Below are 24,311 nucleotides of genomic sequence, written 5' to 3'. Positions count from 1 at the left end.
TCTTAACCACTGAGCCATCTCTCCAGCCCCGAGGATAATATTTTTAATACTGATTAATAATCTAGATTGACTCTCTAATTTCATCTGGAGTAAGGTTTTCATGCAAAGATCTTTATTGGAAATTTCATAGAAATAAGCATGCCCAGACTTGTTACCAGATAACAGGATTTAGTTGTATATGTTTTAAAACATGTTGGCATCATGTCTGAAAATATGTAACTCTGTGTAATGCACTTCACATTTATGTACTTTGTGCTTATTATTCAAATTTACATTCTAGGGTCCCCCAGGCCCTCCAGGTCCCCCTGGTTCTTCTGGACATCCTGGCTCCCCTGTAAGTATAATTTCTAATGGTGTTTCCATCTTCATGAATATATGAATCAAGTTAATATAGATATGGATATAATTCATCCATTTTAGCATGCACAATTCCAGCTAAATAAAGCAGTTACAACAATAAGCATTATTTTTAAATGTTACAACTTTATATTTACTTTACTTCCTAACAACTATTATCAATTAAAACCTTGATAAAGTTAAAATACGTTTCTTTTGTACACAATATTCCTTTGAGTTAAGAATCATTCAGTGCCAACTTCAATGAAACAAATTCAATGGAATATGTTAACTTTATCTGATCCGGAAAAGATGTTTTAAATCTTTATAAACTGTAATGAGATTCCTGACTACATTCACTAATCATGACTTCTCACTATCCTCAAGATATAAATTACTCATATGAAGCTGTTGTTACTGTATTTACATAAACATATTACATAATATAATAATGTAATTATTATGTAATAATGGAAATATTATATAAGGTACAAAATATATTTACAATATTATTCTACTTTAGGGTTCTCCAGGATACCAAGGTCCCCCCGGTGAACCTGGTCAAGCTGGTCCTGCTGTAAGTAACCCTTAAGGATTACTGAACACATTGACAATTCACTTCCCACATGAAATCTATCAATCCCTAAGTCATTCATGGCTTCATATAAAGTGTAGATTGCATATATGCTTGAACTTATACATAATAACTTAGCATTTTTGTGGTGTTTGAGGTAAATCCAAAGATTTTAGAGTTTCCTAACTGGTTAGCCATCAAAATCGTCCACTTCCCAGAGTTAACAAAAATCATCTGCCTTGTGTCTATTCTATCACTGTGCTTATAGGTTTATATGCATCTACATATAGTGGAGATAAAGATTAGAGTCCTCCAGAATCATATAGCATACAAATATGCAGAAATTAAAATGAATGTTATCTTAATACAATATTTCAAAATATTGAGAATGTATAATATTTTTATATTGTCAGTGTCTCAAAACGTAAAATTGTCATAGACATTTTAATATGATATAGATATATGATATTTAAAAATTTCATTAAATTTTAATCAACAGTAAAAATAAAATATAATGAAGGTATATTATTAATTTGGTGTAATTTTCATGGTGAGAAGGACAGAAGGATGTCTCAGAGATAGATTTCCTTCCAGAAGGCACTTAACATACAATGACAAAATGTAACAGAAAGTTCTGAACTTATCTATTTCAATTTTCTCATTTCAGGGCCCTCCAGGACCTCCTGGTGCTATTGGTCCATCTGGTCCTGCTGGAAAGGATGTAAGTGTTCATAGGTTGGATAGGAATACAGCAAAACTCAACTTGAATGATAGATAATCCATCTGTACCTCATGCCACTATAGAAAAATCTTAGTAAACCTTAAAAACCTTTATTCAAAAGAATTTTGAAACTGGGTGGTAGTAGCACATCTTTAATCCCAGATGTCAGGAGGCAGAGGCAGGCGGATCTCTGTGAGTTCCAGGCCAGCCAGGTCTATAATGGGTTTCAGAACAGCCAGGGCTGTTACACAGAGAAACTATGTCTTGAAATACATAAATTGTACCCTAACAAACATCTTCTGTTATATTGGTGGTTGTTAGGATTCTCATACTCATAGCATTTTATACTGAATTTCCTACCTTCTAAATTCCCCTTCTTAAGGGTGATGGCTAGCACTGATCAGGACTTCTTATTGCTTCCAGGGTCATTTCATGGAGAGTCATGTTCTCTTGCTGAGATCTTCATTAGAAATCTTGTAACACTCATGTCTCTCAATCACCGTGAGACAAGATTGTTGTTTTCACTTTTCAGGGTGTTAGCATTGTATCTACACACTAATCTCTGTGCTGTATTTGCAAAGTTAGACATTACAAATTCTAAGGTGATAGAACTCTCAGATATGCTTCATTTTCATTCCAGAAGTAACAAGATTTTTCCCTTACATTCTGTAACATATAATCACTATATTAATATCATTACTTTATGAGCATAAATCTATAAATATTAAATATTCTTCCTTTTCCTCAATTAATTTCCAATGGTAAATTCTTTTCATTGACTTGGGAAAAATTTGAATATTTCAAGGATGAGAGACATCTGTACTAGTACTTCATAGGTTTATGTCAAGGTGGGAAGAGCCTCCCTCAGTCCTTCTGTTGAGAAAACTGATGTCACTCAGAGCAGGTGGCTCTCACCTGTAATTCCAGCACTCCAGAGGTGGGCACAGGAGGATCAGGAGCGCAGCATCAGCCAGGGCTGCCTATGGAGACTGTGTCTCAAATGAATACATAAGCAGGAGCAGTCTGAGCTCACAGCTATATGTTTAGCCCAGCCAGATTGCTCCTGAGTTGCACCACATTTGCTCCCACATAAGCCTTTATGCATTTTTTATTTCTCTGCCTAGGGAGAGTCAGGCAGACCTGGACGACCTGGAGAACGTGGACTGCCTGGACCTCCAGTAAGTCTTCTCCATTTGATCAACTCTTTAGTCATAAGTATTTTCAGTTCAAAAATGCATAATCAAATTGAAATAAATGTTGAAGTAAAATGTATTTTATCACTGGATTTTGATTCTATTTGAATGTTAATTAGCATCTTTCCCATTCATTACTTTTAGGGTATCAAAGGCCCAAGTGGCATGCCTGGATTCCCTGGTATGAAAGGACACAGAGTAAGTGACCCTAAGCATAATCCTAACCCTAACATTATATTCATGGACTTAGCAGATATAATTTATAAAAGGACAAAATATCTTTATTTTTAACTAGGCGTTAGATAAAATCAACCAAGTCAAAAATGTATTAATCTAATAAGAACAAGATCCATCAAACTAAGTTTTACTCTTCTACACTGAAGGCAACTTTCTAATCAGACTAAATTGAAATTTTTTTCTTCTATAAAAACTATGCCAATATTTAATGCATAAAATACTTTATATTATTTAAATTATCATTGCAGATAGTCATATTTAATAAAAGCCAGTAATGAAAATTCAGCGTAAAACTTCCATTCTGAATTGTGAGCAAATTTTAATAATTTTTCTGTTTTTAAACATTTCTAGGGCTTTGATGGACGGAACGGAGAAAAGGGTGAAACGGGTGCTCCTGGATTGAAGGTGAGTTGCAGCACACTGTGTTCGTGAGTAAACTCATTTAGTCTCGAGCCATGTTAGATTCAATTTATGGGACCTAGCTTTGTTCATCAACTGCTCTTTTCATATTATTGATTGTTTAGGGTATCCCTTAACGCTCCAATGACAGCCAATAACAAAGAATCTGCATAGAAATGTTTGTGCATCCCAGTGTGACTAATGAATCTGTATAGTTGTTGTATACTTAAAATTCAGAAATTTAAATTTCTGGTAATTAAAATTAAATGCTTACAGCAATTTAATATTACTAAGAATATATTTTCCTTAGTATTTCCTATGATACAGTATTTGTATTATCAAAGTGTTTGTTATACAAAATAGTAACATTTTGTCTTACCTCCTAGGGTGAAAATGGTCTTCCGGGAGATAACGGAGCTCCTGGCCCCATGGTAACTATGTTTCCTTTCACATGATTTTCAGTATTCGTTTAGCCATCCGGCTCATGCCATTGCCTTTCTCTTTTCCATCTGTTCTCACACATGTCAGGTCCACAGTAAGATCATACTCTCCATTTTGCCTGCAGGGTCCCAGAGGTGCTCCTGGTGAGCGAGGACGGCCAGGCCTTCCTGGAGCTGCAGTGAGTATTGCCACTGTGTACCCAGATGAAAGTGGGGGCTGTCGTTGTGTAAAACTGTCTTTAAGATCAGCTCACTCAAGATTCGGATGCAATGAAATTTGAAGGAATGTCTTGCATTCGATCTCTCTACTGGTTATGTCAGCTGATGTGGGATGTCAGTTTCATACATTCACTAAAGCCACGTGTCTGGACTCAGTTCTGAAAACCCAGACTTCAGGCCTGCTCGACGCCACCAGTGTGGTGTCTCAACAGCCTGACACTGACTCTAAAAATAGGTGAGAGTAAGTGGATTTTAAAATATTTGAGGACAATTCAGTTAGTTCATCTGATCTTGAATTGTAGTCAGACATTACTGGTTATTAACCTTTCATAAATAAGAAAGTAATTGAGACAAACTTCTCTTTTTTTAGGGTGCTCGAGGCAATGATGGTGCTCGGGGCAGTGATGGCCAGCCAGTGAGTAACTTTGCATCTAAACCTGCATTGTTCCAAAGTACTTAGAGCTTATGGATTATATATTCATTATCATATCATTATATAACAAACCCATATTGCCTCTTGATGACTGTTTTTAACCTTAAAAATGGAAACAATTTGTAGATCTAGTACTCCATAGTATCCATCAAGATATCATTCAAATTGATACTGATCCAATAAACTATGCCTCCATTCTAGCCATGACCGTTATTCCCAGTCACTTGCTGACATGTATTTAACATGCACTTGTGTTTAATATCCAATATTGGATATGCCAATTAAGAGACATGCAAAATAGATGGTGATACTACCTCTATGTGGTAAATAAGATATAAAAGCTCAGGAGTAAGTATCCTGCACAGTCACAGGATGTATGGAAAAGTGGAAAGGAATACAGATGTTCTCACCTCAGATTTAACCCTCTTCTTATCTTACACAATGTTCCTCTATAGAATACTCATGTGAATGGCAAACGCTCTTTCATTCATATGGTGTCTTTTGTATTTTAGATTATTCACGTATCATTTCCTAGGAGGCCTCATTTGATTGTTATTCTAGGTGTTCAGTCTAGCCAATTTTATTACATGCAGATTGTACATTGTTTATAGGGTCCCCCTGGTCCTCCCGGAACTGCAGGATTCCCTGGATCCCCTGGTGCTAAGGTAAGCATGTAGTTCTTTAGAAGAATGTATAAATATCTTATAGACAAAAATGCTTTGGATTACTTCTCAAAGTTGATTTGTAAGATAATCAAATCTATATTTTCATCTACAGAGAACTTTAATGCCCTATTCTTAATTCTAATATATGTATATATAATCTTGATTCATATGTATATACATACATATACACAAATATAATCATTAATATTCTACCATTCTGATATTTATTCTGATGACTTCTGCCTTTTCCCAGGTCCTTTCTGGGAAACAACTAGATCATGGGCAAGCCCAAAGCTACATTTGTCTTGTCTTTATGATTGATGATCCTTTATTTTATTATATTAACCACAGTACTATAGCTTTAGGGAAATGCAGAACTGAAGGGTAAACTAAGTTATTAGACGTGGAAAGGAAAACTGACATGTTGGGATTTGACTCTTTAGGGTGAAATTGGACCCGCAGGGTCCCCTGGCTCAAATGGATCTCCAGGACAAAGAGGGGAACCTGGACCACAAGGACATGCTGGTGCTCAAGGCCCTCCTGTAAGTAGCAGATAAGGCCTGAGAGGAACCAAGCTGCTAGGCTTACTTCTTCGAAGCATGCTTCAACATTGCTAGCAATCAAAATAGATTCCTTGAAAAAGTGTAGTTTCTTGCTCTATCATAATTCAATCAGTATTGGAAACGGGAGTTTGCGCATTCAGGAATTCATGAATTTTACATTAACATAGTACAAAGTAGAGAATGGATAGGCTAATTATCCGATGCTAGGCAGGTTGCCTGCACTAACCACCAACCAGAAAATAAACAAAGCAGAAAACTTCTCTTATTCGTGTATTATTTAATAATTTAAACCAAGTACACATTATCTCTGACAATTCATAATTAGTTTTCCTACTTTTATACGTTGTGCTACTGTTAGAGAAATGACAGATTCTCTACAGTACATAAATAAATTCCCTAAACAAAGAGCTCCAAATACGTGCATGCTATTGGCATTCCTGCTAATCTGCTCTGTTCCCTTGTGTGACTAGGGCCCTCCTGGAAACAATGGCAGTCCTGGCGGCAAAGGTGAAATGGTAAGCTGCGCCACCCTCCACTCCTCCCACACAGATTTATGTCTTTAAGTCTGATGGTAGAAAAGAAGGTCCGTTCGTGGCTCATGTTGGTGTTTGTGTTGTTCTTAGGGTCCTGCTGGCATTCCTGGAGCTCCTGGACTAATGGGAGCGAGGGGTCCCCCTGGACCAGCTGGGACTAATGGTATACCCGGCCAGCGAGGTCCTTCAGTAAGTTCGCCTCTCCTTTAATGCCTGAAGTTCATACTTAACTCTCACAACAAAATATTGATAGTCCTTTTGCTCCGTCTCAGCTGAGTTTATATGGCTCTCCCTCTAGCTGTGTAACATCTGGCTGGTTATGATTTTTTTAGTCAAAACCTCTTTGTTTTTACATAGAGATTTTCTTCCATTTTAGGGTGAACCCGGCAAGAACGGTGCCAAGGGAGAGCCGGGAGCCCGTGGTGAACGGGTCAGTACTGCACCAACATTCTGGGCTACTTAGAAAACTACTGTGCAATGAGAAAATAATAGGTGAAAGTTTCTCTACTAAATTTCACCGCAATTCTTTACGTTTTTAGGGAGAAGCTGGTTCCCCAGGAATCCCAGGACCTAAGGGTGAAGACGGCAAAGATGGATCCCCTGGGGAACCTGGTGCAAATGGACTTCCAGGAGCTGCTGGAGAAAGGGTAGGCTTCCATAATTACCTGCTCCACCTTGTTGAGACAGGGTCTTATTTATAGATTAGGTTAGCTTGGACCTTACTCTGTAGCCCAAGCTAGTCTCAAACTCATGGCAATCCTCCTGCTTCAACTTCCCCTAGTACTTGGATTAGAGGTACGAACCATCACACCGGTTTAAAAGATAACAAATCCTGTAATAGTGAATTGCTTTTACACAGTGTTTCGCTACAGACTGACCTCAAATTTAGAATTTCTCCCAACTCTGCATCACAAGTGTGGGGATTAAAAGTGTACACACACACCCTTCTGTAAATTGTTTTTCTTTGAGTACTCAATTTAAACTTAAAGCCCTGGAGAGTTTCAGTTTGCTTATTTCTGTTTCGTCTGTGCATTTGGTTGATTAGTTGTTCTGTATGTTGGTCTTTTTCATGGTCTCAGAGTTTTGGTTTTGTCTTCTTTAGTTTTATTTTTTCAGTTCTGGGAAGTGACAGCATGACCTCTACTTGATGGGCAATGCTCTACCACTAAATCAATACCTAGCTCCTGTTTAAAGAACTTTGTAACATAAGAAAATCTGTATTGCTACCCATGAATTTTGAACAAGTTCTAATCTTTTAGACTGAAATATTTAACTGTCATTGTTTCCAGGGTGCTCCTGGCTTCCGAGGACCCGCAGGGCCAAACGGCATCCCAGGAGAAAAGGTAAACACTTCAGTTCTTAAATGTCATTAGTACACATAGCTATTTCTTCTATACATTATCCCATTAATGGAAAGATAAATATCAGGAGGGGATGTATCAGAATAACAAAGCACAAATCATCTCCTCGTGACTCTAGTCCCTGTCTCATTACTTGCTGGGCTTTGTGATGAGTGAAGTTACTTCAACTGTCCTGAGTGAGAATCACTAATTCCAATGTCACCATAAGAACCAGAGAAAGCCGGTGGAAGTGCAGTGAAATCTCTAAAGTAACTTCTAACCATTAATGATGCTTAACTTTAAACATACATACACCATACACATATAGCTAAGTCCAATTAATAATGTTTGTTACAATCATGGGATATTCCTCACAGTTCCCTCAACTTTTTTTTCCCCAACATGACATTCCAGGATAAACCACATGATCTTAAAGAGCAGAACTCAGCAATAGAACAACTCTCCTTGAGAAGTCAAATAACTCCACTAGTCACTGATTAAGTGTGTCATCGTCTAAATCAATCAAAAATATCTAAGATTTGTTATCTTACAACTTAGGGTCCTGCTGGGGAGCGTGGTGGCCCAGGTCCTGCAGGGCCCCGAGGAACGCCTGGAGAGCCTGGACGAGATGGAGCCCCAGGAAGCCCAGGAGTGAGGGTAAGGAGACATAATTGTTTGAATGACATAATGTGGTAAGAAGAGAGACAAAGCAAATGATGACAGATCAAAACCAACTCCAACCAGACAATACCTTTCAGAAGACTCAAACTAAACAAACCAAATTCCTTTAAGAAAACATGGGTTAAGACAGATGAAGAAAAAAAGGAAAATTCAATATTTGACTAAGATGAATTTTTTTAACAGAAAATAGGGAGTACATTTATAAGGCTACATCTAAGCATGAAAATCTGGAAATTGTTCAAGTTGAATATGTTGTACTTTTTCATTTTAAGTCACATGACTTTTATATTTTTCATTTAGGGTGTGCCCGGCAGCCCAGGAGGACCAGGCAATGATGGGAAACCAGGACCTCCCGTATGTACAATTATGATGTGCCTTTTAATTAGCCCAGTAAAAAAAAGGGAGGGAATGCATCCTTTGGCTAGATTTGAATATGTGTATGTGTATTATACTTAGATTATGTGTTCATCAAACTCTGACTAAGGCAATTGTTTTTCTTACTAGGGAAGTCAAGGAGAAATTGGCCGCTCTGGTCCACCTGGCCCATCTGGCCCCCGGGGTCAGCCTGGTGTCATGGGTTTCCCTGGTCCTAAAGGAAATGATGTAAGTGCTACCATTACTTTCTCCAATAAATACTTGATAGATGGCCTTTCATTCTATATGAAATGCAAAGATGCCCAAGACTTAGTGTCTTCCTCAAACTTGGAAGAATATGTGAAGTTGAGTAGCATGTCAGAGACAAACATATAATTTACCCTGTGTGTGAGTGTGTGAGTGTGTGCATGTGTGTGTGTGTGTGTGTGTGTGTGTGTGTGTGTGTGTATGTATGTAACTTTGCATGTGTAGGAGGATCAAAAAATGGGGTTTAGACTTTGATTAGGTTTTTTATATAAACACTTGTCCTTTTCTTTAGGGTGCTCCTGGCAAGAATGGAGAACGGGGTGGCCCTGGAGGACCTGGCCTTCCAGTATGTGGCTTTCTTTTGTCTTTTTCTGGCTAGCTAAGCAATTTAGTCATCTCCAGTCTCAGAACTGGCTTCATGTATTAATTCTGCTTCCCTAACTGTCATTGTTGTAGGGCCCTGCTGGAAAGAATGGTGAAACTGGACCTCAGGGTCCCCCAGGCCCTACTGTAAGTACTTACATAACTGAGGATAGAGGCAGAGTGGAAATAGAGCAGGGCAAGCCTTCAGAAATTATGCTATCGCTACACTGTGTTATAATATTTCACCAAAAAGTAACTATGCTTCCTTATTTTGTTATTGAGTTAAATGCTGACATTAACTGTCTGTTGTACTACCTTGGCTTGAGTATCTTCTATAGCCCAAGTTTTCCCTAATCTTCATATTCTTAACCCTTAAAGTAAGCAATAGGCCTGTGGAGATGTGAACAGTATACTAACCAGGAAAGGACGATTTTACAATGGAGTATATCATTGTGTTTCTCAATATAGGGTCCAGCTGGTGACAAGGGAGAGTCCGGACCCCCTGGTCCACAAGGATTACAAGTAAGAGCTTATTCTTTGAATGTTATTGGCTTTTCACAGACAATTCCATAATTTCATTTCATACCTATTTTGTGCCATATACTTCAAAATTTTTGTTACCATGCTACATGTTCACAGAAACAAAATGTTAATAGTAGTTTCTTCTTTGACTATTCTAGAATGTACATGTAAAGCTATTAAACATGAACTGAGCTTCTACAATTCTATATGCTTTCTATCACAATAAAAAGTCAATGTAGCTAAATTCATCTTCCCTTATTCATCAATCCATCTGTATATACAGAAACAAAAATACAGGTATGAGCACAGGTTTGTAAGGCACAATCACACTCTATCTGCCATTAGTTTAAATAGGGCAAACATTCTATACCTTAAAAAATATGAAAATCGTGTCATGTACTACCTTCAAAAATATGATTACTTGTGAGAAGCTTTCACAAAGCCGTGTTTGAAGTGATCACACGGTGTTACTGTTCATTTGCAGGGAATACCTGGTACCGGTGGTCCTCCAGGAGAAAATGGAAAGCCAGGTGAACCAGTAAGTTGCACTTTATTTTTTAAAAGTTAGCAACTACATAAAAAAATCAAAAGCATTGATCTATTAACTTTGTATGACCTAGTAGCTGAGTTTTGATGGTGTAGATCAATTGAAAGAATGGCTTGCTTGCATGTGTGAAACCCTCTGTTAGATTGCTAGCAGAGTATACACTAAGTACCTACCTGTCTGTCCATTTCCTTTGGTGAGGTATATAGGATTATCAGAAGTTCAAGGTCATCCTTGGCTACACAGTGAGTTTGAGTTACATGAGACCCTGTCTCAGAAGCAACAACAAAACAAAGATTAGTTACTTATGTCATTCATACAGTTTAAACTTTTCTATAAAACAACAGAGCTAATTAAAGTGCATAGCTTTGAAATTTAAACAACTGTACAACATACAGACACAGCAGATATCGATGCGACTTATTAATTGTGCAAAGGATACTGGCAAATGCTTACCATACATAATGCTGATCTTCTAGGGTCCAAAGGGTGAAGCTGGTGCACCTGGAGCTCCTGGTGGCAAGGTAATTTCTATGTTAACTTTTTAACTATGTTATGGAGCAACTGATTAGGGGAACACTTTTGTTTTCTTTTAGTACATTGAACCAAAAGGTTCTTTGCTTTGAAGGTAAATCCATGTAAGCGCACTGCATGCATTTCCAATGCGTTGCACTTCTTGCTCCATTGGCACACTCTGTTTCTCTAACATTAATAAGCACCACAGCCTCAGCCACTCAAGAAGAAATGCTGCTAATATGTGGGTTTCCTACAGATATTGTCCTGCTGGAAGAAATGTAAACTTTACCTCTATGAATAATAGCAGTAATTATTTCAAAGACACTTTTACCTTAACCAGAACATATACACATTTCATTGTTTTACACTTGCTAAAGATCCCTGTTCTCAGACAACTAATCAAGGTTTTATACTCATAAGAATTTCAAAACTATTAATAAGTATAAGTTAAAAAACCTAGTAGACAATCAAAATTATATAATTTACAGTGGTTTTCTTTTCTAATAATGTGTTTCTGATGTGGATGTTACATTTTCATTGATAGGGTGACTCCGGTGCCCCTGGAGAACGGGGACCCCCTGGAAATGCAGGGACCCCTGGTCTTAGAGGAGGAGCTGGACCCCCTGGCCCTGAGGGAGGAAAGGTAAATGTAGTTTCTGATTGCCCTGGACTTTAGAAGATAAACTTCTGTTGCTTTCTTGTCATCTGCCGTTCATCTTTTCATTGCAGGGCCCTGCTGGTCCCCCTGGTCCCCCTGGTGCTTCTGGTTCTCCTGGTCTACAAGGGATGCCTGGAGAGAGAGGAGGTCCTGGGAGTCCTGGTCCAAAGGGTGAAAAGGTATTGATTGTTTTATCTTGATTCTAAAAAAAAAAAAACCAGACTTTGTAGATTAAAGGAAAGCTACATTGCTAGAAACTAATTTCAAAATTATTGCTATTTTATTTTAAGTGAAATTTGACATAGAGTCCTACAGCAATTATTAATCCAACTACCAACTTTAATGCCAGCAAATCCTGAGGGCTTCCCTTCTTGTTCGACTTTCACTGGGTGGATGACACTGGCTTTTGTTTGGCAGGGTGAACCAGGAGGTGCAGGAGCTGATGGAGCTCCAGGAAAGGATGGGCCAAGGGTGAGTATTCATATTTCTGAGAAATGAGTCTTGATAATATGCAATGTGTGGTATACCCTACTTCAGCTTCCACTGCTTCAAAAAACTACTCTCATTAAATGAAACCATGTTACCACATTCTGGACATTAAAAAGACACTAATCACTTGACTTTTTAAATTCTTAGTTTGTATCTATCACTCCCTGATAGTTCTACAGTGCCATAAGGATGAAGAGAATCCTTAATAATATAAAAATCAAAAGCCAGGAATGACTATCATAATGAGTCAACAAAATCCAAAGCAATTAGTATTGTTAAATAGTTTTTAAAAGATATTATACAATCTTACATCACTTTTTATTTATCTTCTCTAATAAAGGTTAAAAAAAGAATGAATCAGTGAACTCACTGAATTAAATTACCTTCTATGATCATACTCACAGAATATTGAATTTACTAGGCTCTCTCATATTCACACATAGCAATGAAGGTATCATTGAGCTAGGAGAGAACAAAAACCTTTCCACTTTAGTAGATGAGTGTCTCTATACTCTGATTAATACAAGAAAGGATGTTCATTTCTCTCAAGCTAAAACCTATCTTTCTGCAGGGTCCTACTGGTCCTATTGGCCCCCCTGGCCCAGCTGGTCAGCCTGGAGATAAGGTAATGACACTTTTGGAAACAAAAGTCAACCTTTGCTTTAGTAGATACAGAACAACGACAGCATCATTTGGCTTTTTCTCAGGGTGAAGGTGGTGCCCCTGGACTTCCGGGTATAGCTGGACCTCGAGGTGGCCCGGTAAGTGTTAAAGGCATTTTCAACATACTCGACCCCACACAGGTCATTGTCTTGTTTTAGTAGCTTTGCCCCTGGTACTCTACCTCATGCTTGGCTCTACCTTTAAAATACAGGTGATGCAAGAAAATATTTAAAAATTTTAAAATCCACATGAGGTTATTTTAAGATACTGTTATTTCCTGAATAACTCTGGGGAAAGTACAAAAATTGAAAAATACTATACATTTCTAAATGATCATTTCTTAAATTTTGTAAGAAGCATCTTCCAAATAAAAAGATCCTTTGCCTTTAAAAAGGCTTGAAACTCAAAGCTACAGCCCATGCTTTTGTTTAATCAATATATTAATTGATGTCTTAACCTTTTGCCATATTTTAAATACTTTATATTTAGAAGTTATATAATTAAATGTATTCATATTTGAACACTTTGAAGACATATTCCTTTCAAGTTGCACCACAGTCCGGAGACAGAAGAAATCAACAGTTCCGGTGTTCCTTTCTAATTTTGATGAGAAGTAAAAAAGGCTTTTAGGTTAAACTGTGTTTGCTGCATTAGCACATTTCCCATGTAAGGATGACGAGATGATACAGAAGACACTGCATGATCCGTGTGGGGAAGGTCTTCACTGTGAACTAACACTATCTTTCCCTTCAGGGTGAGAGAGGTGAACACGGGCCTCCAGGACCTGCGGGCTTCCCTGGTGCTCCTGTAAGTATGGATGTCTAAGCATGAATGTCACAATACCCATTTTACCATTGTGCTGAACACTAGCATATACAAGTTACTCTGGTTCTGGTCTTTCTTCAGCCTCTTTACCCTTTGAAGTTACTTTACCAGTTTTTAAGTTGATGTTTAATTAATTTTCAGTGTTTAAGTTTTAGGCAGATTAAACACCAATCCTCCTTAATGCTTCGACAAGGAGGCAATGCAGCATCATGATGCTCACTTTCAAATTTACAGCCCTTGGAAACACTTTCTCCCTAATGGCAAATCATGTCTTCTTCTTCTTCTTCTTCCTTTTCTTCCTCTACCTCTTCCTTCTTCTTGTTCTTGTTTCCTCCTCCTCCTCTTCCTCTTGCTCCTCCTCTTCGTCTTCCTCTTTTTCTCTCACAATATTTTGACTGATTTTGCTTTGGCATGTCTTCAGAGAGCCTCCTATTCCTATTTGATGGCAACATCTTCCCAGTTTTAAACATGTTTCTATGTTCTAAAAAAGTGCATTGTGAAGGAAGCCGGCTCACAGGCTGTGGCTGTTGCTCTGTGCAGGGACAGAATGGCGAACCTGGTGCTAAAGGAGAAAGAGGTGCCCCTGGAGAGAAGGGTGAGGGAGGCGCTCCTGGACCTGCAGGGCCCGCTGGAGGTTCTGGACCCGCTGTAAGTCTTATTGCTAAACAATCCCATAAAACATTTTGGTTTATTAATAATTTAACATTCCATGTAAGATTTTTGTGTTATGGGAGAATATAATCTCTATAGGAATATAGTCCTTAATTTGAATTTTGGATTCAGTAGTCTAGCTATGATCAGATGTGAGCTATTTTAATCTCTTCAGGGGAACATTGCTAGTCGCCTAATGCTTAATGCTTTTGTCATATTTTTATTTCAGTGCTCTGCTTAATATGCCCTTCTTCCCTTTTGTGTTTAGGGTCCTCCTGGTCCTCAGGGTGTCAAGGGTGAACGTGGCAGTCCTGGTGGTCCTGTGAGTACTGATCCTCTTAACCATCACTCTATGAATCGTTACTGAAAAGATTTATTGAGTCCAATCTACTTAAAGACCACCTAATGACACTAGAGCCTCAGAGAGAAAGTGAAAGTCAGTTAGTCAATGATAGCGGTGTGTGAATTTGAAGCAGAGGGGGCAAACCATAAATAACCTTAAGATGGAATTCAGGTCCTGGCCCATTCCTTATCTTCACATTTGTGTGTGCACAGATTCATGTTTCAGTGTTGCACTAATGAGAGTGTTTCCATTTCACAGGGTGCTGCTGGCTTTCCTGGTGGGCGTGGTCTTCCTGGTCCTCCTGGTAACAATGTGAGTAAAGTACTTTCCAGCCTTTTTTCAATATATCTTGGAGAAAGACTTCGTATATCTAGAATGAGGAAGTGGTATTTTGATATGCATCTGCCAAATCCCACATGAAATTGAAAATAAGTAAAAGGCAAGGACAAAAATAAAACAAAACAAAAACTATTAATGTGCATATTTAAATTTCAATTATTCGCAGGGTAACCCGGGCCCTCCAGGGCCTAGCGGTGCTCCTGGCAAGGACGGCCCTCCAGGTCCTGCTGGTAACAGTGGTGCTCCTGGCAACCCTGGAGTAGCTGGACCAAAAGGCGATGCTGGCCAACCTGGAGAGAAGGGACCACCTGGTGCTCAGGGACCTCCTGTAAGTGTCTCTGTTGTTCTGTTGATCGACCATATATTTTGAAAACAGATTTGATAAGGGAAATATAACTGTGTAGAACTGAGCTTCATCTTCCTTATCTATTGCAACAGGGATCCCCAGGCCCACTTGGAATTGCAGGACTTACAGGAGCACGAGGTCTTGCTGGACCACCAGGCATGCCAGGTCCCAGGGGCAGCCCTGGGCCTCAAGGTATCAAGGTAAGTGTAGTGACCCTGCACCGGATTCTTGTTTCCCTTCCTGGAGGCAGAGATTTGCTCACTGTATCAGATATGAGATGGTTTCTGGTGAATATGAAAGAGCAGACCTTCTTGACACTTCTAGGCTTGCAAAAAGAAAACTTTTATTAAATCATTCCGAAATATATAGGCAAAGCAAGTCATAAACAAGCCTTGAATCAAGACAAGCCAAGATCACAGAAAAACAATCTTGCATTTTCAAACACCACTGTTTGGAAACTTGTGAGCATTCTTCAATTTATTCACTATAACTATGAAGGGAGAAACTGTTTCAGCTCATAAATACATGAGGCTTTAATTGATGTCAATTACTCATCACTTCAAGTCATTTTTGCACTCTTGGTTTTCTTTCATTGACATTACCATAACATTACAGTGCTTGGTATCTGAAATGTGCATTCAGCAAATAAGCTAACACAGTTCCATTTGTATCAGATTTCATAATGTGACACTTCATGCATCATTTTCAAAATAAGTCAGAAAAATAATAGCAGGAAATTGATAGGAATTAGCATATCTAGCAATATCTAATAAATCCTGATTTTCATGGTCACCAAGATGATAGTGTCATTATTATTTCTATTGCTCTACAATCAAATTTTTTAAAAGAGCTTTTTGCCATTCTAAATCCCTGTGCAGTTAGGAAAACCCAAAAAGCTTGCTCTCCCAATTTTTCCCCTATGAAGGACATGGTTTCAAGAAAGCTGAACATCAATAGAAATTGAATAAAACGCATTTCCCCCCTCCAAAATAAATAAATCTTGTAACACCCTACTAGTTGGTGTCTTAAAGTGAAATGTCTTTTATTTATTTTTACACAGGGTGAAAGTGGAAAACCGGGAACCAGTGGCCATAATGGGGAACGAGGTCCTCCTGGACCCCAAGGTCTTCCTGGTCAACCTGGTACAGCTGGTGAACCTGGGAGGGATGTAAGTAGCAATTCAAAGAATGTGTTCAACCAGTTAGCTAAAATTCAAAATTGTTTGATCTACTTTCTTTTTCAATTATACTTACTTGGTTGTGTTTGTGTGTGTGCGCGCACATGTAGCTCCCCTGGACTGAACTCCAGTCATCAGATTTAGTCAGAAGTCCCTCTAGCCACTGAACCATCTCTGCCGTCTGAAATTCAAGTATTAGTTAGAGAACCCCTAATGTCTGTGAAAATATAGGTGTGGGTCCATGTAGCCTCTCTGATAATCATCCTGTTGTAAGTTAGGATAGCATAAAAGCCTATGACCAATATGTCCCAAAAAATTTATTAATGAGAAAAATGTAGCTGCTTAACTGATTTAGGAAATGGGTTAATAAAGAAAATTACAACATATAATTTTGTATAAAATTTCTTTATTCATTGATAATTACACTTAATTTTTCAGTTAATATTTACATTAACAAAATACATTTTAACAGGGTGCTATGTGATTTTTGAGAGCTGTATTTAATGTGGGAATGTTAAGTAAACTTTAGCTTTAGATTTCCATCATAATTATAGATCTGCATTTCTCAAACTTATTTGTTAGCTGTACCATAAATACCATTTTAAGGTTGTTTTTTCCATTATTATTCTCTTCACATTATTTTGTGAAATTTTAAGAAAATAGACATCCTACATGTCTGCCAAAGAATTATAATTCTTCAAAGAGCTAAACCACGTTGTAATATATGGAATTTCTTGTCACCAATAAACAACCTTTTGCTCCCACTGGGAGACAGGGGCAGCAAGAGGATAGGACATGAGAGGGAAGGAAAATTTACTAAAATATTCTTTGTTCAAAAATGTCATAGTGGTATCTAATACTGTGAATACTAATTAGACATGATCTTTAAAAAGAATAAAAGGCTTGCATAGTATTTGGATAATTTCAAGTCGTCCGTCTCCTCTTCCCCTTTTAACCAGGGAAACCCTGGATCAGACGGTCAGCCAGGAAGAGATGGATCTCCCGGTGGCAAGGTATAACAAACCCATGTATGGCAGACAAACATAATTAAATCCGATGGCCGTCGTAGTTACGTGAGATCTGTGAATGTGTTCCAGGGTGATCGGGGTGAAAACGGTTCTCCTGGTGCTCCGGGCGCTCCTGGTCATCCAGGCCCACCTGGTCCCGTGGGTCCATCTGGGAAAAGCGGAGACAGAGGCGAAACCGTGAGTTCTGACCCGCTCTTTCTCTACATCTGTGCCCTCAGAAAGAGAATGGGGTCTGATAGGATGTCACCGTGCACATCCTGATCTGTCTGTGTGGATTTCTGTCAGTATGAATCGGGGTGTCTGTCTCTTTGCTGCAGGAATGCAGTCAGAATTAACAGAACTCTTTTCCTGCTTCTTTTGTTTAGACTCCTTTGTAAAGATGGAGGAAGGGAACAGATTTTGAAAGACAGAGCAATCTTAGCTTCCAATAGTAGTATGTGTACTATTACCAAACCACAATGAAGCCAGGAGAACTATTTTCTTTTTTGTGAAATTTCAGAACTGTTCATTGTATTTAATTTTTTAATTAAATTACATTTTTTAGTTAACTTTTTATACAATATATCTTAATCATGTTTCCCCTCCCTTAGTCCTCTCAGATCGTCCTGTCCTCCCTACACTCAACTTTTTAGATGGAGTTGAATGAGTGACTGTGCTCAGTCCCCATGCAGGCGCTCACCTGTGTGTTTGCCTCCTAGGGGCCTGCTGGTCCTTCTGGTGCTCCAGGACCTGCTGGAGCTCGAGGTGCTCCTGTAAGTATTGAGTGCTGTTGTGTTCTTAAACTCATGTTAGAGTGTAAAAAACATGCTGCTGCTTTTTGAAATGTCTAGAAAATGGTTAGGATGACAGACACACAACTATGAAGAAAATACAAACTTAAATTTGATGATACAGAAAACAGTTCAGCTTCTAAACTCCAAGTTCCATGCAGCTAATCATACAGACATCAGTGATGAGGACTGCAATCACCAATCCAAACTTTAAACTGAAATAACCTTTGTTATTTGTGAAGTATCTCTGGGTGGGGATTTCTAGCTAATGGGATTCTATAGAATATGATACATTTATTACAACAATCTAGCAGGATGCTATATAATATAACAGATTTATTATTATAAAGCTAATAGAATTCTGTAAATTATAATAGGCTTATTATGAATTCAATTTTATTCTCTCAATATGTCTGTGTACTAATGACCCTAATTTGAAATATATTTCTATAGGGTCCCCAAGGTCCACGAGGAGACAAGGGTGAAACTGGTGAGCGTGGTTCCAATGGCATCAAAGGACACCGAGGATTCCCCGGCAATCCAGGTCCCCCAGGTTCTCCCGTAAGTGCGTCTGCTTTCACAAGCACTCCTTCACTGCGTGACTGATGAGAGACACTCAGACGAGAACACTTCCCACCTCTGAACTTATAAACTACAAGAGATGAGATGCGAACTCAAGAGCTTATTGAAAATAATGGTTTGGCATGGAAAAAAAAATGAAGTGAAAGGGAGAAGTTTAGTTCATCATGACCATTGCATTCTGGACTGATCTTTAACAGTCCCTTCCCTAAGCCGTGGGAGATCTTCACTGGATTTTATCTTTCCTTGCTTTCCAGGGTGCTGCCGGTCACCAGGGTGCAGTTGGTAGTCCTGGACCTGCAGGTCCCAGAGTAAGTGTCATAGAAGTACATCAGAAGGTGCACATTTCGCAATGCTTACACTGCAGGAATACATTCTAGCATCATAACACCGTGTTCATGTCTTAAGGGACCAGTTGGACCACATGGGCCTCCTGGAAAAGATGGAACGAGTGGGCATCCGGGTCCCATTGGACCGCCAGGACCTCGAGGCAACAGAGGTGAAAGAGGATCTGAGGTAAACGCTGCTCACATTCACATGATTTAACTTGGTGTAGTCCATTGTTTCTCAAACACAGCCTTGCTTTTAAACTGAGGTAGTCAGTTGAGTACAGTGTAATCACTTACTGTAAAAAATGAGGGTTAATTCAACACAGTCTTGATTACATTAAGACTTTTTATGCCACAGCAACTTAGAGAAAAAAAATTATAGTTGGATGAGTGATATGTTGATATAATGACATCTATTCAACTAACCAAATAAACTATGCCATGTTGATCTCACACCAAAGAACTCACAGAAATAATTTTATTTTTGTAGACATTTTACAATTAAACAACTTTTACAATTCCTGTCTTGCTACTGATAAAGTCATGGCTAGTGCCTTCATACTCCACAGCTTTGGGGCAAATGCAGTAACAAGTCATTGTTTTGACAAATATACATGTGACAAATGAAAAACCAATTAAGTTGAAAGCACAAAGATACAATGGTAATGGGGAATTTGATCCAGAAGATAAAGTCCCTGTTTTATTCTTTCTCATGGCCATATTTAAATTGTGCCTTCTGGGCTGTTTGCTTACATCTTCATACAGGAGAAACGATGAAGTTTTTGCTCAATCCTGTTTATTCTTACATAATAAAATAATGTATTTGTTGGTAATGAATTACATTTGCTATAAATTGACAATCATGAGACTACAAAATCATCTACATTTTTTAAAATTAAAGTAATTGTGGAAGCGTATGTGGATTGCTTACAATCCATTTTCCTAGACAAATGGCACAGTCCTTCAGTGGAGATCCAAGGAAAACACTTCAATGTGCATATTTTTACTCACCTAGGGCTCGCCAGGCCACCCTGGGCAGCCAGGCCCCCCTGGACCTCCTGGTGCACCTGGTCCTTGCTGTGGTGGAGGTGCTGCTGCCCTTGGAGGTGGAGGTGAAAAGTCTGGTGGATTTTCACCATATTATGGTGATGAACCAATGGATTTCAAGATCAACACCGAGGAGATTATGTCTTCACTCAAATCTGTCAATGGACAAATAGAGAGTCTCATTAGTCCTGATGGTTCTCGTAAAAACCCTGCTCGGAACTGCAGAGACCTGAAATTCTGTCACCCAGAACTCAAGAGTGGTATGTTTGAGTCTTTATCACTTGTGGCTGTAGGCTTACAGAGAAATCTGCCTCTATTAGAATTTGGCCAAGAAAATTTTTCTGATAGAAAATATTTTAAAGCCATTATACTATTCAAACATTGTTAATTAAGTTTAAAACACTTGATAGTAAAGGGGAAAAACAATATTTGAAGGTCTATTTGAAGTATAACATAAATAACTGAAAAATATTTCAAATATAAGAAATTTTAAGGACAGTTTCACAAAAAATTTAGTACAAATATTTCTAAATATCAAAACAAAAATTATTTAAATGATCAAATGGCATGTATCATTCTCTTCCCATAGTTAGATATGCATTATTTTATTATTTAATTGTTTTTATTATATATTTATTAGAATTCATTTTAATGAAATAATGATTAAATTTCAATTTTTTTCCTTAAACTATTTCTGTCTTCTATCTACTATTGGATGTCTAATTTTATTTTTATTACTAAATATATTTATTATAATCAATATAAAATTGGTCTATTATTTTCAAATTTTGAAATATCTTTTAAATATCTTGACATAGATCACTGCTTTTGCTCAGAGTAACCTTTGGGCATTACTTAACACAGGAAGTAAGTATCAGTTAAGTTAAACTATGGTGCTGTAAATCTGGACTAGAATGTTATCTTTAAAACAAAAGTGAGATTTAGACAAGTACAACACACCAATCTATATATCAGTCAATGACAATACTATTTTTAATTTTAGTACTTACATAGTTCTTACTATCTTATCACTTCAGAAATATCAACCAGTTGTGCTATATATATATATAAAAAACAAATGCATTAGCACTCAATACTCTCAACCAAATAAACAAGCAAATCTTCTGGCCTAGGCTCCAATTCTGAATTTTATAACCAATTCCCATTATCTGTTTTGGTGACTTTTCAGGAGAATATTGGGTTGATCCTAACCAAGGTTGCAAGATGGATGCTATCAAAGTGTTCTGTAACATGGAAACTGGGGAAACATGTATAAATGCCAGCCCTATGACTGTTCCACGGAAGAACTGGTGGACAGACTCGGCTGCTGAAAAGAAACATGTTTGGTTTGGAGAATCTATGAATGGTGGATTTCAGGTAAGAAAAGATATACCTTTTAAATCAGGGTATGTCTAAGTACCTGACATTTTATTTTTCCTTTTACTTCTTTATGGTTACTAAGTAGAACACCACAAACACTTGTTTGTTTAGAAAACTATTACTCCTATAAAAGACTAAATTGTACCAGATCAGTTGAGTATAAACCCTTTCTTTATTTGCTAAGGCATTTACTTCTGCATACACTAAAATATAATTATATAACGTATATGAAGAACTTACAGTGCAATATATGTGCTAATATTGCATGAATTCTTTGCCTTGGGCTGCAGTCATGACCTTTGATATATTCTTTTGTCTTGTTACAGTTCAGCTATGGCAATCCCGATCTTCCTGAAGATGTCCTTGACGTACAGCTGGCATACCTCAGGCTCCTCTCCAGCAGGGCCTCCCAGAACATTACATACCACTGCAAGAACAGTATTGCCTACATGGATCAGGCCAGTGGCAATGTCAAGAAGTCTCTAAAGCTGATGGGCTCCAACGAAGGGGAATTCAAGGCTGAAGGAAACAGCAAATTCACTTACACAGTTCTGGAGGACGGCTGTGCTGTAAGTAACAACGTCTTTGAAAGCAGGATGGCAAATATTGTCAGAATTTGTTGCTTAATCATCCAAACTATTTTGTTAAGAGGAAACAGAAACAATAAGGGAGACAGAAGCTGTCTAGTGGCATGAATTACTTAACATCTACCTATTTGTTCTAGAAAATGTTAAACATTGCAAAAATTGAATATACCCTAACTTCTAGATGGAAAAATGTTGAAATGAAAATGATTGAAATTTAAACTCATAAAACTCTAATAACTGGGATATTGGCTGTATATTATACATAATATTTATTATATAAGGTCTATCAGACATTACTATGCTTTTAAAAATGTAAAGATGTAAAGTCTGTCTTAAAATCTATTCTTTTTTTCTCATAATTTATTAAAAGGAGAACTCACTTCTAACACTAGCCACTCCCATTGTGAGTGACTCACCCACTTCTTACTAAAGCAGCTATAATATGAAAGCAACAATCAGAACCAGACTTGAGAATGGGTTAGGCTATGGTAATCCCCCTTCTGGGTTAACTATTGAGTCTTACCAGGCTTTGACTAATACTTTTATTTATCAACCAAGAGATTTAAAGCTTCAAATACAGAAGTTCCCATATGTCTAGAAGGTTCCATGTGCACTTCAGAGCAGAAGACAGTTTTCCAACATGATCAGTTAAGTAGACTATCTATGTAAATATAATGCCATGGCTCTTTTCTTACAATTTTTTTCTCTTTTGAATAGAAACACACCGGGGAATGGAGCAAAACAGTCTTTGAATATCGAACACGCAAGGCCCTGAGACTACCCATCATAGACATCGCACCCTATGACATCGGTGGTCCCGATCAAGAATTTGGTGTGGACATTGGCCCTGTTTGCTTTTTATAAGCCAAACTCTATCTGAAACCCCAGCAAAACAAAATTCGCATCCATGTGTTCTTTTTGTTATAATCTTGTCAATCAGTGCAAGTGACCTACTAAATTCCAGTTATTTATTTCCAAATTTTTGGAAAAAAAGTATAATTTGACAAAAAAATAATACAATCTTTTTTGCCCTTCCATCCACCCAGTACAGTTCAAATGCTTTTGTTTTATTTTTTTTTCTACCAATTCCAACTTCAAAATGTCTCAATGGTGCTATAATAAATAAATGTCAACACTTTTATGATAACACTGTGTTACATTCTTTGGACTCTAGCCCACCTGCAGAACAACGGTCACACTCACCAGCAAAAGAATATCTTTCTTTTCTAAACAGGCAAAGGTGAAATTAGAAATGACCTCCCTATTCTAACTACCTCAACTGGTCAGACAGATAAATTCTGAGTTCTAGAAGACTACACCATTATGTATAACTTGACAAAACTTATGAATTTCATCGGTTACATGTAGAATGTTGGTAAAATAGAAAAGTAGACTGCAGAGTAGGAGTTTGAAGGAGTGCTTTCAGTTCACAAGTGTCTTCATCATAGATACCAATGCTTTTAAAGGTGCTTTTCTTCTGTTATTGCTGGTGAACTTTCAAATATTTGGGAGGGCTTTAAAGATACATGTTATGGTGCTAATGTATTTTTACTTTCAGAACTCTAGATCAAAATTAGTGAACATCATTCAAGCCATAAGTGCATAACATCTGTCCCTGTCATCTACTAGAAAGATTAATTGGCATACTGCAGGAGCCTTTCTCCCTTTATCCTGTAAAAATCAACAACAAAAAAACAAGTTTGGGGTTGTTTTTGTCACAATAATACAGAGAATATTTTAAACATTTTCTTTTGTAAGCTTGTATGTGGTTGTTGATTTTTTTCTCTCTTACAGTCACTCATAATAAAATATCATAATGAAACATTCCTGTTTTTGTCACTTCTCACAGATTTCACAATGGCATGTTTACATGCAAGAACTTCAGTAATTTTCTAGAAATTTTCTAACTGTATTTCAGTAATACAATGATTTAAAAATATAACATATATGTGCAGAATAAAGATATGTGTCCTAGTGAATTCTGTACATTTTAGATCATATTTATTAGAAACTTTAATGTTATTTAAAACTGAGAACACTAAATTTGAAGGGACCAATCCCAAGAAAGAGTTCCAGAGAACACTGGGTTTTCCTCCATGTGGGAATTACAAAAAAAGGATGCTAGCAAGTTAACAGGAAGTGATCAGCTCTAGCCCAATGCCAATACTAGGTCCCTTCACCTGCATGTGGAATGTGAAGA

The 24,311-nt window shown here is 37.7% G+C and overlaps 1 protein-coding gene across 1 annotated transcript in view; it reads left to right on the top strand.

The window, feature by feature from the left end:
• The window catches only part of Col3a1 (collagen type III alpha 1 chain), a 36,344-nt gene extending 13,086 nt beyond the window's left edge, over nucleotides 1–23,258 (top strand). Inside the window, exons 6-51 of the mRNA XM_028887056.2 lie at nucleotides 281–334; nucleotides 860–913; nucleotides 1,578–1,631; nucleotides 2,756–2,809; nucleotides 2,969–3,022; nucleotides 3,413–3,466; nucleotides 3,847–3,891; nucleotides 4,026–4,079; nucleotides 4,490–4,534; nucleotides 5,164–5,217; nucleotides 5,661–5,759; nucleotides 6,251–6,295; nucleotides 6,404–6,502; nucleotides 6,690–6,743; nucleotides 6,853–6,960; nucleotides 7,603–7,656; nucleotides 8,212–8,310; nucleotides 8,635–8,688; nucleotides 8,839–8,937; nucleotides 9,248–9,301; nucleotides 9,412–9,465; nucleotides 9,787–9,840; nucleotides 10,325–10,378; nucleotides 10,864–10,908; nucleotides 11,445–11,543; nucleotides 11,630–11,737; nucleotides 11,976–12,029; nucleotides 12,619–12,672; nucleotides 12,755–12,808; nucleotides 13,464–13,517; nucleotides 14,076–14,183; nucleotides 14,455–14,508; nucleotides 14,788–14,841; nucleotides 15,035–15,196; nucleotides 15,307–15,414; nucleotides 16,275–16,382; nucleotides 17,351–17,404; nucleotides 17,489–17,596; nucleotides 18,118–18,171; nucleotides 18,643–18,750; nucleotides 19,026–19,079; nucleotides 19,177–19,284; nucleotides 20,113–20,404; nucleotides 21,334–21,521; nucleotides 21,851–22,093; nucleotides 22,829–23,258. Coding sequence (XP_028742889.1) covers nucleotides 281–334; nucleotides 860–913; nucleotides 1,578–1,631; nucleotides 2,756–2,809; nucleotides 2,969–3,022; nucleotides 3,413–3,466; nucleotides 3,847–3,891; nucleotides 4,026–4,079; nucleotides 4,490–4,534; nucleotides 5,164–5,217; nucleotides 5,661–5,759; nucleotides 6,251–6,295; nucleotides 6,404–6,502; nucleotides 6,690–6,743; nucleotides 6,853–6,960; nucleotides 7,603–7,656; nucleotides 8,212–8,310; nucleotides 8,635–8,688; nucleotides 8,839–8,937; nucleotides 9,248–9,301; nucleotides 9,412–9,465; nucleotides 9,787–9,840; nucleotides 10,325–10,378; nucleotides 10,864–10,908; nucleotides 11,445–11,543; nucleotides 11,630–11,737; nucleotides 11,976–12,029; nucleotides 12,619–12,672; nucleotides 12,755–12,808; nucleotides 13,464–13,517; nucleotides 14,076–14,183; nucleotides 14,455–14,508; nucleotides 14,788–14,841; nucleotides 15,035–15,196; nucleotides 15,307–15,414; nucleotides 16,275–16,382; nucleotides 17,351–17,404; nucleotides 17,489–17,596; nucleotides 18,118–18,171; nucleotides 18,643–18,750; nucleotides 19,026–19,079; nucleotides 19,177–19,284; nucleotides 20,113–20,404; nucleotides 21,334–21,521; nucleotides 21,851–22,093; nucleotides 22,829–22,975 — 3,867 coding nt within the window. The 3' untranslated portion in view covers nucleotides 22,976–23,258. The remainder of the gene's footprint in view (nucleotides 1–280; nucleotides 335–859; nucleotides 914–1,577; nucleotides 1,632–2,755; nucleotides 2,810–2,968; nucleotides 3,023–3,412; nucleotides 3,467–3,846; nucleotides 3,892–4,025; nucleotides 4,080–4,489; nucleotides 4,535–5,163; nucleotides 5,218–5,660; nucleotides 5,760–6,250; nucleotides 6,296–6,403; nucleotides 6,503–6,689; nucleotides 6,744–6,852; nucleotides 6,961–7,602; nucleotides 7,657–8,211; nucleotides 8,311–8,634; nucleotides 8,689–8,838; nucleotides 8,938–9,247; nucleotides 9,302–9,411; nucleotides 9,466–9,786; nucleotides 9,841–10,324; nucleotides 10,379–10,863; nucleotides 10,909–11,444; nucleotides 11,544–11,629; nucleotides 11,738–11,975; nucleotides 12,030–12,618; nucleotides 12,673–12,754; nucleotides 12,809–13,463; nucleotides 13,518–14,075; nucleotides 14,184–14,454; nucleotides 14,509–14,787; nucleotides 14,842–15,034; nucleotides 15,197–15,306; nucleotides 15,415–16,274; nucleotides 16,383–17,350; nucleotides 17,405–17,488; nucleotides 17,597–18,117; nucleotides 18,172–18,642; nucleotides 18,751–19,025; nucleotides 19,080–19,176; nucleotides 19,285–20,112; nucleotides 20,405–21,333; nucleotides 21,522–21,850; nucleotides 22,094–22,828) is intronic.
• The last annotated feature ends 1,053 nt before the right edge of the window (nucleotides 23,259–24,311 follow it).

This window comes from Peromyscus leucopus, chromosome 13 (genome assembly GCF_004664715.2).
Source record: "Peromyscus leucopus breed LL Stock chromosome 13, UCI_PerLeu_2.1, whole genome shotgun sequence".
Lineage (NCBI taxonomy): Eukaryota > Metazoa > Chordata > Mammalia > Rodentia > Cricetidae > Peromyscus > Peromyscus leucopus.
The sequence above is the reverse complement of the archived record's forward strand: the minus strand, read 5'-3'. Positions and strand labels throughout refer to the sequence as shown.